Below are 18,852 nucleotides of genomic sequence, written 5' to 3' on the forward strand. Positions count from 1 at the left end.
ATATTCATTTGTTTGTTTTATTTCTTAGATTCTACATGTAAGTGATAACATACAGTATTTGTCTTTCTCTGACTTATTTCACTAAGCATAATACCCTCTAGATGCATCCATGTTGTTGCAAATGGCAGAATTTCATTCTTTTTTATGGCTGAGTAATATTCCGTGTGTGTGTGTGTGTGTGTGTGTGTGTGTGTGTGTGTGTGTGTGTGTGTGTATCACATCTTCTTTATTCATTCATCTGTTGTTGGACACTTAGGTTGCTTCCATATCTTGGCTATTGTAAATAGTGCTACTATGAGCATTGGGGTGCGTGTATCTTTTTGACTTAGTGTTTTCATTTTCTTTGGATGTATACCCAGGGGTGGAATTGCTGGACAATATGGTAGTTCTGTTTTTAGTTTTTTGAGGGCCCTCCATACTGTTTTCCATAGTGGCTGTACCAATTTACATTCCCACCAACAGTATGCTAGGGTTCCCTTTTTCCATATCCTCTCCAACATTTATTTGTGGTCCTCTTGATGGTAGCCATTCTGACAGGTGTGAGGTGATATCTCATTTTTGTTTTGACTGAATTTCTGTGATAATTAGTGATGTTGAGCACCTTTTCATGTGCCTGTTGACTTTGTATGAACATTCGTGATGGGAAAAGTTACAGAAAAACTTGTTTCATACTTAGTGAAGAGGCTTCAGATGATGCCCTCTGATGATAAGGAATTCAGTGGGAATATTTGAGATTTTTATCTTTAAAGTGGCAATAGTTGCTTTAGAATTAGAGAAAGTTTTTGTTAAAAGCCCTAAAAATTCCCTTAATCAGACAGTCTGAGGTGGGATTATTATAGAAATGGCTTTCAGGCCCTTTGTATAACTTCACACCCACCGTTTCTTTACAGTCTTGGGGGAGATCTCTTTAATAGTCAAGAGAGCCACTCAGCTCTGCCTCTTCTTTCCCACATCAAATAAATGGACCATCATGGTTAAAAGCAGGTTTCTTTATTGAAGCTAGTTTTTTTTTAACTGAAGTGGTAGACATAGTAAGCAGCTTGAGACTTGGTTGTGGGCTGCTGAGTCATCTTGTGTTAGGTCTGCCTTGGAATTTTTGTTGAAGAAGATGAGGTCAGGTGGTAGTAAAAATTAAGTAACAGTGGCAGTGGGTTTGCCTTGGCTGGAGGTAGGGCTAGAATCACAAACTAAGAAGCTGGTTTACCTTTTCTCCTAATGAGTTTTGTGTCACTGCCCTGCTGTCGCAGCTTCTTTGAATACTGGCCCTAGAAAGCAGTGTTTTAATCAGGGTGGTGCTAGGATTAGGGTATGTTGTTACATTTTCCTACTTCACTTCAAGCCTTAAATATAGCTTAAATTCTTTCCAGAAGGATACAGAAGACTCAATTTAAGGCAGATACAACACCAGTTTATTTTTTTTAATGAGGCTTTAGGAGCTTTATGTGTGGTTCTGGGTTGGTACATTTGAGTGACTCTTAGAAGTCATGTATTTTATTTTAATTGAAAGAAGTAATGTATTTTGACTACGCTTGGTTTGGCATTTTATTTTTTAATCTTTGAGGAGATCAGTAAAGTACGGTGCCAGTCTACACAATCGTATTTCAAAAAAGAATCCTAAATGAAGTATTGTTTTTAACTATTTTAGGCCAACAAGCAGAAAGCTTCAGCTCGTAACCTGTTTCTCACCAATAGCCGCAAGGTATGATTATATTTCCCATTTTATGTTTTGCTGGAATGTGTTCTTATTATTTAGATCTGTGGTTGCTGCTCTTGTCTCTTGTGACCTGTTGATACTTAATCTAATAGTACTTAAGAGAGTTTCTGAATGTTCTCAATCTATTTTTTTAACATATTTATTGGAGTATAATTGCTTTACAATGTTGTGTTAGCTTCTGCAGTATAACAAAGTGAATCAGCTCTATGTATACATATGTCCCCATATCCCCTCCCTCTTGTGTCTCACCCACCCTCCTTAGCCCACCCGCTAGGTGGTCACAAAGCACCTAGCTGATCTCCCTGTGCGATAAAGCTGCTTCCCACTAGCTATCTGTTTTACATTTGGTAGTGTATATATGTCAATGCTACTCTCTCACTTCGTCCTAGCTTACCTTTCCCCCACCCCGTGTCCTCAAGTCCATTCTCTACGTCTGTGTCTTTTTCTTTTTTTAAAAAACATCTTTATTAGAGTATAATTGCTTTACAGTGGTGTGTCAGTTTCTGCTTTATAACAAAGTGAATCAGGTATACATATACATGTGTCCCCATATCTCTTCCCTCTTGCATCTCCCTCCCTCGCACCCTCACTATCCCACCCCTCTAGGTGGTGACGTCTGCGTCTTTATTCCTGTCCTGCCCCTAGGTTCGTTAGAACCTTTTTTTTTTTTAGATTCCATATATATGTGTTAGCATACGGTATTTGTTTCTCTCTTTCTGACTTACTTCACTCTGTATGACAGACTCTAGGTCCATCCACCTCACTACAAATAACTCAATTTCGTTTCTTTTTCAATCTATTTAAAAAATAAAATTGCTGTTCCTTGCATTTCTGGTTTTCAAATTTTGGGGGGTAAGACCATAGCCTACTGTTAATTCCTTGGGCAAATCATGCAGTCATCCTGTGCTCAGTCTCTTCATCTAAGAAATGATGGTATTAATACTTTCCCTTAGAGGGAATTAATGCAACTTTCTTTGGGTATTGTGAGAATTAGATGAGGTAACCTTCCTTACTAGTTGTGTTTCCCTGGGCTAGTTACTCATCCTCATTTCCTCATCTATGTATAAAATATCAACTTCATAGGGTTTTTGTGGAGAATGAATTAGTTTAATATATGTTAAACTTAGAATGGTGCCTAGCATCTAATAAACACTGACAGTTATTATTATTATTATTAAAAAAAATTTTTTGGCCATGCCACACGGCTTGTGGGATTTTAGTTCCCCAGCCAAGGATTGAACCCCCCGTGCCCTTAGCAGTGAGTGTGCAGAGCCCTAACCACTAGACGGCCAGGGAATTCCCGAAAGCTTTTATTATTAATGTGTATGATAATATTTCAGAACTTCCCAGAACATCTTAGGTTATTATACTTTTTTTTCATCTTCTAAGGCAACGTGTCTATAGGTTTCTCATCCCTGATATTACTTTGTGGTCTGGGACTGGCTCACGGGACTGTATAGAGACATTAATCAGATTAGGGAGAAAAAGATGTGGCCATAGGAGGACTATATGCCCTGAACAGGTTGAGAGATGCTGTGGTTTAGAGTCCAGGGAGAACTGGCCCCGGTGTTGGTCCTCCTCCATTGTGATAACATTGTTGTCACTTGCAGCTCGCCCACCAATGCATGAAGGAGGTGCGTCGAGCTGCCTTGCAGGCCCAGAAAAACTGTAAGGAGACCTTACCTCGTGCTCGCCGCCTCACCAAGGAAATGCTTCTATACTGGAAGAAGTATGAGAAGGTGGAGAAAGAACACCGCAAACGTGCAGAGAAGGAAGCCTTGGAGCAGCGGAAGTTGGATGAAGAAATGCGGGAGGTAGGGCAATAGCATGAAATTTTGAAAACCATAATTGCTGCAGCCATATTAAGAGATTGGTTAGCATTTCATAAGTTATAAATCTAACCAATGAAATGGTTGAAAACATATTTTAAGACATAACTTTGAGTATAGTGATTTTAGTCCCGTAAACCAGTTCTGTTTTTATTCTTTTAGTAAGGCCCTCTCCCTGGCCTTCACCTCTCTTTTATGCTCATTTCCTCTCTTCTTCTTTTTTTTTTTTTTTTAATTTTATTTATTTTTGGCTGTGTTGGGTCTTTGTTGCTGAACGTGGGCTTTCTCTAGTTGTGGCAAGCGGGGGCCACTCTTCGTTGCGGTGTGTGGGCTTCTCATTATGGTGGCTTCTCTTGTTGCAGAGCACGGGCTCTAGGCATGCGAGCTTCAGTAGTTGTGGCGCACGGGCTTTGTTGCTCCACGGCATGTGGGATCTTCCCAGACCAGGGCTTGAACGTGTGTCCTCTGCATTGGCAGGTGGATTCGTAACCACTGTGCCACCAGGGAAATCCCCATTTCCTCTATTCTTTGTAGCCTTATTCTTTTGAATATTTCTGGAGGACACCCTTCCCCAGCCTCCCCGCCCCCCACAAAAAAAGAAAAGGAATGAAAGAAAAAGAAAACAGCTTAGAGCTTATCTGGGCTTGGTTCCAGATGCTGGCTGTAATTTCGATTTGTTGGAAGATGAGGGCTGGTTGCCAAATTTAGGGCCAGATAGGGACAATGGACAACTAGCTCAGTTTTCTGAGACACCTCCCCCATCCCCACCCGCTGCTGCCTACTTTTCTGTTTTAACTTGCAGTCAGTTCTCTTGCTAAGAGATATCAGCTGAGAGTATTATTCAGGGAAGCAAGAGGAGAGATTAAGAGGACAGAGTTATTATGTTGCCCTTGGTAAACCCATTGGGATGAGTGGAAGGACAGTTGAGGTCTGGAGAAGGAAGGGAATCAGGATTGAATGTTTTCTTTCGGGTATAGGTAGTACTCCTGTCAAAGCAGAGCCGTGGAGACTCTTTGGAGTTCTTGGTCTTCCCTCCTGTTGCATGCCTTTGAGGGGGAATATGGATTTTGCCCAGTTCTCTTAAGTCCCTGGGTGACTTGTTTCTTTGCATGGAAGATAAACGTATTATTGAGTTAGTAAACTTTTGATGCTAATGGAAATATTTGCTCACTGAGTTTAGAGGCATTTGAGTTAGTCACAGATCTTGAAGTTTTGAAACTGACTTGGCTTATGATCTAGATTTGTGAGACATTCTCTCAATTATGTTGATAGCTAACTGATGAGACTTTCGTCTGTGATTATTTTGACTTACGTGTCTTTTTCTCTGAATTTTTGAATTAAGACATTTTTGATGTATCCTTGTTCCCTTAATTTGCCTTCTTCATTTAGACACATAGTAGTTGACTTCCTTAAGGTTAAAGGAAATGTTACTTTTTATGGTTTAATTTAGAAAGGTTTTCTTTTAATTTTTGGCCATACCGGCCTCCTGCGGGATCTTAGTTCCCCCACCAGGGAATGAACCCGTGCCCCCTGCAGTGGAAGCACAGAGTCTCAACCACTGGACCACCAGGGAAGTTCCTAGAAAGGTTTTCTTGACAGTACTTTAGCTTTAGAACATGAACATCTGTATCCTTTATGAAAATAAATCAGTTTTCTCTCAAACTATCAGATTTTTTTTTCTAATCTGAATTTGGCTAAAGTGTTATAAAACCTTAAGGAGAAAGTCTAGTTTTGTGTAGCATACTTTGGGACTTATGTCCTTCCTGGCCATGTTCCTTATTTTATTGTTGTTTTTCTTTTGTGGAGGTGGATCAAGGATAAATCAAGTATACTTCATATGAATTTTATTATAAAATAGTTATGCAGAATAATGATTCTTTTATTTGGTATTTATTGTATATGCTGTATTTCATATAATTCAGTCTTTTGAATCATTTGTTTACTCATTTTATTGTTTATCTTGAAGAATGATTTTTACTGACATAATGATTATTTTTCTTACTAGATTATTTCAGAGGCACTTTGAATTTAGCTTTCTCATATTTAAAAAAAAGGTATATGTGTTTGTGATTTTGTATTTGGTCTATATTCATGTTTTATAGCATCATTATCAACAGATGAACAGGAGGCTGTTTTGGGGAGCATTTTCTTTTTTTCATGGACTTCTTTTTTTTTTTTTTTTTTTTGTGGTACGCGGGCCTCTCACTGTTGTGGCCTCTCCCGTTGCGGAGCACAGGCTCTGGATGCGCAGGCTCAGCGGCCATGGCTCACGGGCCCAGCCGCTCCGCAGCATGTGGGATCTTCTCTGACTGGGGCACAAACCCGTGTCCCCTGCATTGGCAGGCGGACTCTCAACCACTGCGCCACCAGGGAAGCCCCTTTCATGGACTTCTTATTCTCAGATACCTCCTGCAATGACTTTCAGAATAATTTATAGCTCTTCGTCACTTATTTTGCCTTTTGGTGTTAAAGAAGAGTTTTGAACACATTTATGTTTTTAAAAATAAAGCTGTACATATGTATTTATCACCCAAGTTATTAAGTAAAGCATGTTGTTTGAATTTAGTTGGTATCTCAGTGCCATTAAAGAAAAGTAATACAGTAAAGAAATAAGCATTTTAGACGGAAGCCTAATGGAAAAATATTTTATTTTGTAAAGGAGAGTAAAACATAGGTTATTATTAGGCTATAAATGAAGATTATTCCTTGCTTTTAGTACCACTGACTTAGTTATAATAAAATTTGTTCATTAGCAATTTTTACCTTTCTAAAGGTAAAGAATTTGTAGAGGAATTGTTTGCAAACTATGTATAGGTTTAGTGAGTTCTGTTGACTACCCTTGTATGTGATTGGTGATTTGACTCTTTTCACTTTCATCTTTTTTCGCCTTTAGGCCAAGAGGCAGCAGCGAAAACTGAACTTCCTCATCACCCAGACAGAGTTGTATGCCCATTTCATGAGTCGCAAACGAGACATGGGTCACGATGGGATCCAGGAAGAAATCTTAAGGAAACTGGAAGATAGTTCTACACAGAGACAAATTGACATTGGTGGAGGGGTTGTAGTTAACATCACACAGGAGGATTATGGTGAGTCCTGAATCAGGAGTGGGAGGAAGGAGATACCCAAAATTTTTTCATATCTCAGGTTATACTCATCATTAATTCTTGCAAGTTTTGTCTTGATCGATAGGTAATATTGATCAAAAGGGGAATTTATTTTATTGGAGTAGGGAAAGTGTGAATGTTTGTATAAAATAAGCATATAAAAAACTTTTATGAAAGAATTTGAAAAGGAAAGGGTGTGGTTATATGATCTTGCAAATTTGGAAATATTTTGTGTGTTGATTTGTTAGCAGAAATAAAAAGTATTGTATCAGAAGAATTCAGTGAACATATCTAATTAGAGAAAATCACCTCTCACATAACAGGATTCTTGGTGATGTGAGTAAAGCATGAGAAGAGACTGTTTTGGTATTTTTGTGACCACACAGAGAAGGAGGAATTGGGGTAAAGTTTGAGAGGAAGTTCATAGAGAATAGTGGTCAAGATCATGTTGAGTAAGAATAAGAGAAAATGAGAGTGCTTCAGATTATGTTGGGATTTACAGTCTCTGTTTCTTCTAGTTTCACCTGGTATAAATATATTACAATTTTGAATCCTCATTGTCTTGCTTTTCCTGGCTTCGTCATTGCTTCGTGCAAGAAACGCAGGATTGGGAGACTGGGGCTCAGTCTCCTGGTGACTTTTGTGAGCTGGCTTTGGCTCCTAGAGACCATGGCAGCCCTCTGCCTTCATTGCCACTTCCAGGTCCTTACCTCTGTCAAGTAATTTGAGCCTTTCTTCTCCCTCACCCTGTGTGAACTTAGGGATAAATAGAATGTGGGCATCAGGGATCCACATATGCTAGTATAAATTGCATCCTTAAAGGAGATCAGTTAATGAGGTGTTATAATCTACATGTTTCCCTTTTCAGACAGTAACCATTTCAAAGCCCAGGCCCTGAAGAATGCTGAAAATGCTTACCATATTCATCAGGCTCGGGTGAGTCTTAAAAATGAAATGTTGGGCCCTGGAAATACAACTTTTTACTTAGGTGGTCTTCCTTTAATCTTAATCATATTTTCAGTTAAAAACATTAATGGATGTGTACGTGTGTATGTGACTGCATTGGGGGGGGGGTGTGTCTCTATTTACTTTAGAGTAATAGAGGAATACCTGAGGAAAGGTGGGAAACGAGCATTCACTTGTCTGAGCTTTAAGAATGTGTTGATTGACGCTAAGACAGTTTGTCTATTTTTTTTTTTCTGTCCTCCCTGGTAATCATGGGTAATACAGAATGAAGTGCATCATGGTGGTTTAGTGAAAAAGTCCACACTGTTGCTTGTTAAGAAAGTGGTATCATGTGTTAAAACTGCTAAGTTAGCACCTTCTTTCACTTTAGTAATAACTTGCTTGTTCATGACATAGTGACATTTAATGAAATCAGAAAGAAACTGCAGTTAGATCAAATTAAGTAAGGAAAATACAGTTTAATATACTGCGTAGGAGCCCCTGTGTAACTTTGACAGGGTCCAAGCCAAGGATAGAGACAAACTCAACCTATTCCTCACCAACCCCAACCAATCAAACAGGTTTTATATCAAATCTTTAATAAATTCACTGATGAAGCAAGTAATTGTGTAATATGGCTTAGTGCCTGTCTATCAAAAGTGTATTCTCAATATAATTGTTAAAATAATTTTAAAATATTAGTAATATACTTTACGCTTGACCCTTGAGTAACTCTGGGAGTTAGGGGTGCCGACCCACCCTGCAGTCAAAAATCTTTGTATAACTTTACAGTCAGCCCTCCATACCTAGGGATCCACATCCACATATCCAACCAACCACAGGATCAAGTAGTACTCTTGCACATACTTAGTGAAAAAACTTCATGTATCAGTTGACCCAGACAGTTCAAACCCATGTTGTTCAAGAGTCAAGTGTATTAGGCTTACATGTAATATATTACATTATATTATCAGAAAGTTTGTTCCAACTAGCACAAGTTACCTATATTGGCATTTTGAATTTTATTTGAATTTAATTATTTTCCTCTTATATATTTCCTCTAAAATATTTTTATTTTCCAGACAAGGTCATTCGATGAAGATGCAAAAGAAAGTCGAGCAGCTGCCCTACGGGCAGCAAACAAGTCTGGCACTGGGTTTGGGGAGAGTTATAGCCTGGCAAACCCATCTATCCGGGCTGGTGAGGATATTCCACAGCCTACAATTTTTAATGGCAAATTAAAAGGTTATCAGCTGAAAGGCATGAATTGGTTGGCAAATCTCTATGAACAGGTGAATTTTACAACTATATCATACCCACTCTGTTTTGTTTGTTATCTGTTTTCCTAAAGTCATTGGTTCAGTGTATTGTGAAATGAGCACAAGATAATGTTTTAGATTTCATCCTTTTTAAAAAGCTTTATCGTTTGACAAGAATCAGAAAGATGTCTCTATATTTCTAACCTGGAGATTTTATTGGGGATTATTTGCATCATGTATAAAGTTTGTCTTAAGTAGTCTTAGTAATAAACCTGATTGCATTTGTACCTGGATTAGATTAGCTGAAAAACTGGCTTTGGCGTGTTTGTCTCATGATTCAGAGTTGTAGCTGTGGAATTGGCAAAAGGAATCATTACAGTAGTAATAGTGCTGAAGCTGGTATCTCTAGTCACTTTCATTTGAACAAGTCTGACATTTTGGGTAGTTCTTTTTGGCAGTAAGTTGAACCCTGTGTAATGCAATGTGAGAGGTGTTGACTATGTGTATTTTTTTTCCAGGGTATTAATGGCATTCTTGCTGATGAAATGGGACTTGGTAAGACAGTACAGAGCATTGCCCTCCTTGCCCATCTGGCTGAGGTGGGTAGATGCATGCAGTCTTTTCTTCTTCCTATCTCTCCATCCTAGGGTCATTTTCTATTGAGAATCAGCCATTATCAAGCAGTACGCTAGACTCTGTAGCATACCAAGACAGTAGGACTTGCTCCTTGCCTTCAAGGCCTTTACAGGGTGATACAGTGTGGTGAAACATTCTGGTTTTCAAGAAGACTAGGACAGTTTCTAAGCATGTGTGTTTTCATTCTCCATCTCCCACTTCTGTAGAGAACCACCATTGTAGTGGCAAAAACACTGTAGTTAGTTAGGTCAGAAGACCTGGTTTCACATCTCAGCTCTGTGCTTACTAGCAGTGTAAACTTGGACAATTCACTTAGCCTCTTTTGACCTGACTTCACTTTAACTCTGTGAGGTTTAGTTTCCACTTCTGCAAAGTGGGGATACTATCTACCTTACAGGAAATTTGTGAGAATTAAATGAGAAGAAATGCGTGAAAGCATTTTGAAAAATGCAGAAAACTCTATACCAATTAAATAATAGTAAAATAGTTGTGATCATCTAGTCTAAGGAAAAGCAACACATACAAGTCAGTATGTCATAAGTGCTTTGTGAATGATATAAACTAGGACCTGTAAGGATGGGTGGGGAGTAATTGCTTGGTATTTTTTTCTCAAGGTGTGTGTGAGCAGCTTCCTTGCCTGTGTTATTAACATAGAATATTATTTTTCTTAACATAGGATATTATCATTGAGTGTGCAGGTATGGGGGATACGAACCATTTCTCTTGTAGTAATGCATCTCCTATTCTTAAACTCCTCTTGTCGTTAATTATAATTTTGAATTAAATTTCTTCAGTTTTCCTGCAGTTGGCTGACCCAGTTTTTCTGTTTCAGAGAGAGAACATTTGGGGACCTTTCTTAATAATTTCACCTGCTTCTACACTTAACAATTGGCACCAGGAGTTTACTAGATTTGTTCCTAAATTTAAGGTAAAAATCAACAAAATTCTCTTGCTTTTTAAAAGAAACTTTCTGACTCCTTTTTTGCTGCCTTACTTACTTAATTGCTCATAATAGCTTTTAATTTATTGCATTTTTTTCAAAATAACCTTGCATACATTTCCTATCAAAGTTACTGATGGGAGCAATAAGAGAGCATATTACATCCTTATGTTTTATGAGAAAGCCAAAGTCCAGTTTGAGTGATTTGCTGCATTGACCACATGAATTGTAGCTCCTAGTTGTACTGCCATAATAGAAAATGTCTACCTTGCTGGCTTAATATAGGTTTTGATAAATCAAGGTACATATACTATAATTTATGGCATTGTTGTCCACACTCCTCTCCCCCAAATTTATTCATAGATTATCTATTTTCTTGACACTCCAAAGCCAGCTCTTCAGTCTTGGTCCAGATTATAACGTCTAAGGTAGATAATGTGAAAGTTGCATTTAACTAATTCAGAGGAAAAGAATTGAGATTTAGGTAGGATGTGATCAGCAGGGAAATATGCTGCATCAAGTATGGACAAGATTTAAATAGGGGTTTAATTATGCAGAGTTGTTGGGATGTAAGAAAGAATGGATAGGATTTTTTATATTATTTGCAAGTAAAAAGAAGGAAATGAGTTAACTATTTGTTTTGTCCCTAAAGGAATATAATGATAATGAAGTTGCATGGTAGGGAGGATTTTTTGGAGATATGTATCAAGAGATATTGACATGATCTCTGATCTTGGGTCTCCATAATAATCATGGGTTCCATGCAATTTAAGAGGTCACGGGAGGTGTTTCTCTGGCTTATACTTTATAAGGAATAAGGACGTGTCTGGGATATTCCACTTTGGGGCACCTTTGTGTCTGTGGCCCCACCTTTGCGGCTGAATTAATAGACTTAGGAACGGTTTACAAGGCACATTAGGTATATGGCTTTTAGCTTGGCTGACTCATTCTTAACTTTCTAAGGAGGTGAGATCGTTCTAAGGCAATTTATTGAATATTTTCTCTAGGGTTTTTTCACATTGAATAAGGAGCCCCTCATCTTTTTTCTGCTTTCTTGTTGTTGTTATTGTCGTTTAGTACATGTCAAACAATTAGGAGCTTGAGAAATTAAGTCTTAAAATTTTCTTCCAAACCACTAAAGTTTTCAATATTTCCTTCACTGGCCGATAGATGGCAATGTAGTACTACTTACATCGTTGGTACCTCTCCTTTGACTTTATACCCATGCCCGAAACTGAGTTTTCATTTGCATGTGGAGTTTCCTTTTGAAGCTCTAGTCTAGGGGTCAGTAAAATATGGCCTGTGGGCCAATTCAAAGTGTACAATTCAGTAGTAGTAAGTACATTTACAGTGTGGTACAATAATCACTGCTATCTTATTGCAGAATTTTATCATCGTACCAAACAGAAATCTCCTTCCCATTAAGCAGTCACTCCCTATTTCCCTTTCCCTCTTGCCCCTGGCTACCACAAATCTGCTTTGTGTCTCTGTGGTTTGGTTATTCTGAATATTTTGTATACCTGGAATGTGGCCTTTTATGTCTGACTGCTGCTTTTCACTTAGTAGGTTTTTCAAGGTTCATCATGTTGTGTAACATGTATCAGCACTTCATTCCTTTTATGACTGAATAATATTTCAGTCATAATATTATAACATATAATATTATAGTGAATAATATTTCATTATCTGGGTATACTGTATTTTGTTTATCCATTCAGCTGTTGATGGGTATTTTGGTTGTTCCTTTTGGCTATTGTTAATAGTGCTGCTATAAACATTCATGTACAGGTTTTTGTTTGAACACCTGTCCTGTTTTCAGTTCTTCTGGGTATATACCTAGGAGTGGAATTGCTAAGTCACTTTATATTTAACTTTTTGAGGAATCCACCACGTGTTCTTTTGTGCAGCTTATGAGCTAAGAATAGTTTTTACTTTTTAAAATTGTCGATTAAAAAAGAATATTTCGTAGCAAATGATATATGAAATTTAAATACATGTGTATTGGAATACGGCCACACCTTTGATTATTTATTATTTATGGCTGCATTCACAGTACAACAGCACAGTTGAGTAGTTGTGGCAGAGACTGTGTGGCCTACAAAACTAAAATTCTTACTATCTGGCCATTTATAGAAAAAGTTTAATGACCTCTGCTCTACTGATTCATTGTTTCTATTACCATTACTCCTTTAAATTGTCAGAAATGTGTTTGCTTCCCTGTAGAACATAGTTAGAAGTAGACTGCTCAGATTTATAGTCTGGTTACATTCAAAAGATACTTAGATCTATGATGATAACATCAGAAAGTTTATTTTATTTGGCAGGTGTCTGAGTAACACTCATTTTATGGTTCTAGTATGATTAGTGCCTCTGACCTCCTCCTTTTCCTCATGAAATAAGATTTACATTTTTTCTCTAGTTAATGTACCACTTTTCATTCCTGAAATTGGCTATTCTGTATGTTTTCTATTTCATTTATTTCTGCTCTTTTATTATTCTTGTCTACTTTTTTTGTAAACTGTTTTCTTTTTCTGTCATCTTGAGATGGAGCTTAGATTGTTGATTTTCAGCTTTTTCTAATGTATATTTAAGGGTATTGCTTTCTAAGCATGACTATAGCCATCCAAAGGTTTGATGTGTCACATTTTCATTATCTTACAATGCAAAATACTGTCAGCTTCTACTGTAAGTTCTTATTTGATTCATGGGTTATTTAAAAGTGTTGTTTTTACTCTCTACACAAAGGATGATTTTCTAGTTATCTTTTTGTTATTTATAGCTTAAATCCACTGATAAGAAAACATGCTTTTTATTATTTTAATCCTTTGAAATTTGTTGCTTTGCTTTCATGGCCCAGCATATGGTCAGTTTTTATAAATGTCCTGTGTGTGTTTGAAAATAATAGTTATTCTGCACTTGTTGAGTACAGTGTTATATATATGTTGATTAGGTCAAGTTTGTTAACTTGTTCAGCTCTTTTGTATCTTTACTGATTTTTTTTGTCTGCCTCTCCTATTACTGACTGAAAGAGGTGTGTTAATATTTACAACAATTATGGATTTATCCATTCTGTTTTCTTCTGTTTTTGCTTTGAGGCTGTGAGATGTATACAAATTTATAATTTTATCTTCCTGGTGAATGAACCTTTTATTATTATTAAATTCCTCCTTTAAGACTTTTGCCTTAAAGTCTATTTTCTCTGATATTAAATAGCTTTCTTTTGGTTAGTATTTGCATGGTATCTTTTTCATCTTTTTACTTTTAACCATTCTATATCCTTACATTTAAGGTGTATTTCGTGCCTTTTATTTGGAATATCTGTGCTTACTTTTAATGTAATTATTGATATATTGTGTTTAAATCTGCTGCCTTGCTCTTTGCTTTCTACTTCTTTTTTTTAAATAGGGTTGTTATTGTGTTTGTGCTTTTTAGTTTTTACTTTTAAAATATTTATTTATTTATTTGATAGTGCCGGGTCTTTAGTTGCGGCTCACCAGCTCCTTAGTTGCGGCATGCATGTGGGATCTGTTTCCCCAACCAGAGATCGGACCCGGGCCCCCTGCATTGGGAGTGCAGAGTCTTAACCACTGTGCCACCAGGGAAGTCCCTGCTTTCTACTTCTTTAACCTGTTCAGCTTTACTTTTTTTTCCTTTTGAATCCTTTTGGATTGATTAGATTTTATCATTCCTTTTTTTTTCTTCCTCTTTTAAACTTGCTAATTATAGGGCTTCCCTGGTGGCGCAGTGGTTGAGAGTCCGCCTGCCGATGCAGGGGACGCGGGTTCGTGCCCTAGTCCGGGAAGATCCCACGTGCCGCGAAGCGGCTGGGCCCGTGAGCCATGGCCGCTGAGCCTGCACGTCCGGAGCCTCTGCTCTGCAACGGGAGAGGCCACAACAGTGAGAGGACCGCGTACCGGAAAAAAAAAAAAAAAAAAACATAAAAAAAACTTGCTAATTATATATTCATTCTGTTATTCCAGACAGTACAAAGACCTTAGTATAGTACTGTAACTACATCCCCCTTCTCTAGACTTACATGCTGTTGTTTTTGTATGTATTTTATATTTTAAACCCCAGAAGACATTATTTATACATTTAAAACTTACTTAGATTTATTCATATTACTCACATACCCATTGCTCATTGGTCTTCATTCCTCCTTGCATGTTTGTGCTTCCATTTGGCTGACATTTTTCAAAAGAACAAAGGACATCAAGCTACGGATTCTAGAAGCACTTTGAGCCCCATAACAATAAAAAGAATGAAAGTCACACCTAGAAACATCACAGAAAAGTGCTGAATTTTGCATTCTTTTGTTTTTCCATGCTTTAGTCTGGATATTTCCTTCTGACCTCTCTTCTAGTTCACTAATCAGCTCTTCAACTGGTACTATCTGCTGTTAAACTTGTCACTGAATTCTTTTTTTTTTTTTTTTAATTTCTTAAAAAAATTTTGTACTTTAAAGATGTTCTTTGTTTTCCAGTTCTGCTTCTTATGGTTGTTTTCCTGTATGTTATGTGTCTTTTTTCGCCCCCCTCTGGCTACTTTTTTTTTTTTTTAAATAAATGTTTTATTTATATATTTATTTTTGGCTGTGTTGGGTCTTCATTGCTGCACGCAGGCTCTCTCTAGTTGTGGCGAACAGGGGCTGTTCTTTGTTGCGGTGCATGGGCTTCTCATTGCAGTGGATTCTCCTGTTGCCGAGCACGGGCTCTAGGCACATGGGCCTCAGTAGTTGTGACATGCGGGCTCTAGAGCACAGGCTCGGCAGTTGTGGTGCATGAGCTTAGTTGCTCTGCAACATGTGAGATCCTCCCGGACCAGGGCTTGAACCCGTGTCCCCTGCATTGGCAGGTGGATTCTTAGCCACTGCACCACCAGGGAAGCCCTCGTCATTGAATTCTTAATTTTAATTATATTTTTTCAGTTCTAAAAATTCCCTTTGATTCTTTGATAGCTTCTAGTATACCACTGAAATTCTCAATCTTTTAATTCAATGAAGAAACTTGCTTTTTTTTTTTTTGGCAGCGTTGGGTCTTCGTTGCTGCATGCAGGCTCTCTCTAGTTGTGGCAACAGGGGCTACTCTTCATTGCGGTGCATGAGCTTCTCATTGGGTGGCTTCTTTTGCTGTGGAGCACGGGCTCTAGGCACGCAGGCTCAGCAGTTGTGGCTCACGGGCTCTAGAGCGCAGGCTCAGTAGTTGTGGCGCACGGGTTTAGTTGCTCCGCGGCATGTGGGATCTTCCCGGATCAGGGCTCGAACCCGTGTCCCCTGCACTGGCAGGCAGATTCTTAACCACTGCGCCACCAGGGAAGCCCCAAACTAGCATTTTTCAAAAAGTCTGTTTCTAAAATTTTCGTTATCTAGATCTCCTGTGGGTTTATTTCTTTTATCTATATTTCATGTTGGTTTTCAGTTATGTGGTCTAGTCTTTCCATATTTGATTTTTTTGTTTGTTTTGTTTTTGTTTTAATGCCAGACATTGTATAGGAAAAATTGTAGAGATAATTGTGGGCTCTGGATACTGTTTTCTTCTTCCTGAGAGAGGATTAATGTGTGTTTGGGGTTTTGTTGTGGATTTTTTTGCCTATAGTAATTTTTTTTCTGGGGCAATAATAATCCAAAGCCCCCTTAATCTAGTCAGGAATTGAGATGATTTGAAACCAGGGTTCAGTACCTGATAAAGCAAGTGTATGTATAGTTTACCTTTACTACCGGTGTGTATCTATCTTTTTTTTTTTTTTTTTTTTTTTTTGGCGGCACACAGGCCTCTCACTGTTGTGGCCTCTCCCGTTGCAGAGCACAGGCTCCAGACGTGCAGTCTCAGTGGCCATGGCTCACGGGCCCAGCCGCTCTGCGGCATGTGGGATCTTCCCGGACTGGAGCATGAACCTGCGTCCCCTGCATTGGCAGGCGGACTCTCAACCACTGCGCCACCAGGGAACCCTGTGTATCTATCTTTTGATTCCCAACTTAAGGCCAGGGAGGTGGGTGGTTATCAGAATCCCTCCTCCTTGAACTACAGTTTTTGTTTTGTGGGTCCTATGTCTCCTTTTAAAAAAAATACAAACAAAAACAACTTTTCAGTTTCTTAGCCTCTCAACTCAAACTTTTGGGGAGGATCAGCACCCACTGGGGGAATGTGTTCCAGATGCCAGGCTTTCCTCTCTTTTCTAGATCTGGGCTGTATAATTCTCCACTGGCTCAGTAGCTCTCTGATGCCTTCAAACAAATGTTTTGTATCTGTGTTTTAACTTGGTCAGTAGAAGGAGTGCTAGTCCAGCACCTAGTGCGGCAGTGACAGAAGAGGAACTCTTATATTCATTCTATTAGGTTTTTAAAAAATCATTCTGAATAATGTATTTGTGATGATACTTTTAAGATTATCACTAGGAAATAATCTGTATATTGGTCCTTTTTCCAGGTGCTACCATATTGGGGAAATCCTCATGATAGAAAAGTTATCAGGAGGTTCTGGAGTCAGGTAACTTTCAGCTTACTGTACACGCATGCACACACACATATACATGTTCACACGTATGTGCAGTCATTATTTCTCCAGTTGATTTGAGTAATTTCACTTTCATAAAATCTTCTTATATGTTTCTGGACACTAGGCAAGTGTACTTTTTTTCTTTTACAATGCTTTTCCTGTTATAGACAATCAGCTGGACTTGAAGTCCAGGATTAAGTAAGAGCTTTTTTCTTTAATAAGCTGAAGACTAGTTTTTAACAAGGTTTGTGGTTAAGGTAACTACCTTCAAAACAGTTATGCTTTTAATTCACTGCACAGCTCCTACATTGGAGAAGTATATCTTTAGAGCTATCTTAAACTTCTTGGCCTTAGAAAATAAATTCCATTCCTCATTGTCTTATTATGACTTGTTAGGTATCTCTTTTCACCCTTGCCCTCTTATGTTTACAGAAGACCCTCTACACTCAGGATGCCCCCTTCCATGTGGTTATCACCAGTTACCAGCTGGTGGTGCAGGATGTAAAGTATTTCCAGCGAGTCAAGTGGCAGTACATGGTATTGGATGAGGCTCAGGCGCTCAAGAGTAGTTCCAGGTAACATGAGTAGTAGAAATAAAGTCTGTGGACTGAGGATGTATAGATATATAGATATGTGTGTCTCATGTACACACACATGTGAATGAAGATCAGAGAGATTTGAAAACATGGTATATGGCTTATATATGGTCTTATGATCTCTTCATAAGCTATATATCTGACCAGAAGGCATAAATTCTCTTTTGCATTTTCATGGAATATGCATATTAATGTTTAGAGTATAAAGATTTTCCTCAGCTTTTTTCTCCCTATTCAATAATTATGGCATTTTAACTGATTTTTGTTCTTCAAGGAAACTTTCTGTGGAGGAAGGGGTGTCTGCTCTTTGCTTAGGGATTATTTTAGACAGGAGGTCTTAGTAGGAAGTAGAATGTTACATTATGTGGATTGTAGCTTCTACTGTTTTATGAAGGTTATCCTAGTCCCTGAATGGTTATTAGACGCCCAAGAATCCTTTTATTGGAAGTTACATGTTTAAAATGTTCTAATACCTTTAAGTTCCCAAACTGAATAGTAGATGAGTGCTTGGCTGTAAAGTGTTACTCAGTGGTATTAGACCTTGGGTTTGATGGATTTTTATTAACTCTTGGTGAGCCCATAGGGCTTTCTTAGAAGTCCATGTTAACTGGCAGGATGGTATTTTCCATGAAACTTTCCAGCCTCTAAAGAGCATTATTTCATATTTTACTCTTTTGAAGTAGGGCATGCTTGTGGCCAGGAGCAGTAGACTCACTTTGCGTTTTCTTCTCACACCCTTTCTCTCTCCATTGCTCCCTCCAAACTCACACTGGAAGCGCACAGAGTAATAATTTAAAAACCTACTACTGTAGATAATACTTTATAATTATATGGTCTGTATGAACAAAACTGACCAAAGGTAGTAGAGGACTTTTATCAAGCCAGAAAGGATCCTACTCTGCTATTCGAGGGCTTTTTTATATATATACCCTAATACCACGTTTTCAGTATAGAGTCAGTTCCTTTGAAATTTCCTGTCATCAGCTTTGTTGAGTAATATTTTTCAATTGTGTTCATGGTAGAGTATTGATACTTGATTTTGAGTGTTTGTTATTTTTTTGAAAAGCATTTTTAGAAATAAGGGGTCTCAATAGGGTGATTATTTACTGCTAACTTGGAATTTGTAATTCATCTTACTGGACAGTGTTCGTTGGAAGATACTCTTGCAGTTTCAGTGTCGGAATCGGCTTTTGCTAACTGGGACCCCCATTCAGAACACCATGGCAGAGGTAGGCACTAGTAAAGACCTCAGTTTTATGTCTGCATTAAACAGAGTGGCTCCAACACAGAATAAAATTCTTTACCCATGCCTACCTGGAGTGTTACGGCTTT

The 18,852-nt window shown here is 38.2% G+C and overlaps 1 protein-coding gene across 3 annotated transcripts in view; it reads left to right on the forward strand.

Annotated features, from left to right (window-relative positions):
- INO80 (INO80 complex ATPase subunit) overlaps nt 1-18,852 on the forward strand; it is a 131,645-nt gene that overhangs the window by 42,287 nt on the left and 70,506 nt on the right. For all 3 annotated transcript variants that reach the window (XM_081229914.1, XM_081229915.1, XM_081229916.1), the window contains exons 8-17: nt 1,646-1,699; nt 3,325-3,528; nt 6,437-6,632; nt 7,519-7,586; nt 8,678-8,887; nt 9,373-9,453; nt 10,323-10,418; nt 16,856-16,915; nt 17,357-17,499; nt 18,665-18,749. In XM_081229914.1, the coding sequence (XP_081086040.1) occupies nt 1,646-1,699; nt 3,325-3,528; nt 6,437-6,632; nt 7,519-7,586; nt 8,678-8,887; nt 9,373-9,453; nt 10,323-10,418; nt 16,856-16,915; nt 17,357-17,499; nt 18,665-18,749 (1,197 nt within the window). The remainder of the gene's footprint in view (nt 1-1,645; nt 1,700-3,324; nt 3,529-6,436; nt 6,633-7,518; nt 7,587-8,677; nt 8,888-9,372; nt 9,454-10,322; nt 10,419-16,855; nt 16,916-17,356; nt 17,500-18,664; nt 18,750-18,852) is intronic.

The sequence above is a fragment of the Mesoplodon bidens genome, assembly GCF_964165515.1.
Source record: "Mesoplodon bidens genome assembly, chromosome: 3".
Lineage (NCBI taxonomy): Eukaryota > Metazoa > Chordata > Mammalia > Artiodactyla > Ziphiidae > Mesoplodon > Mesoplodon bidens.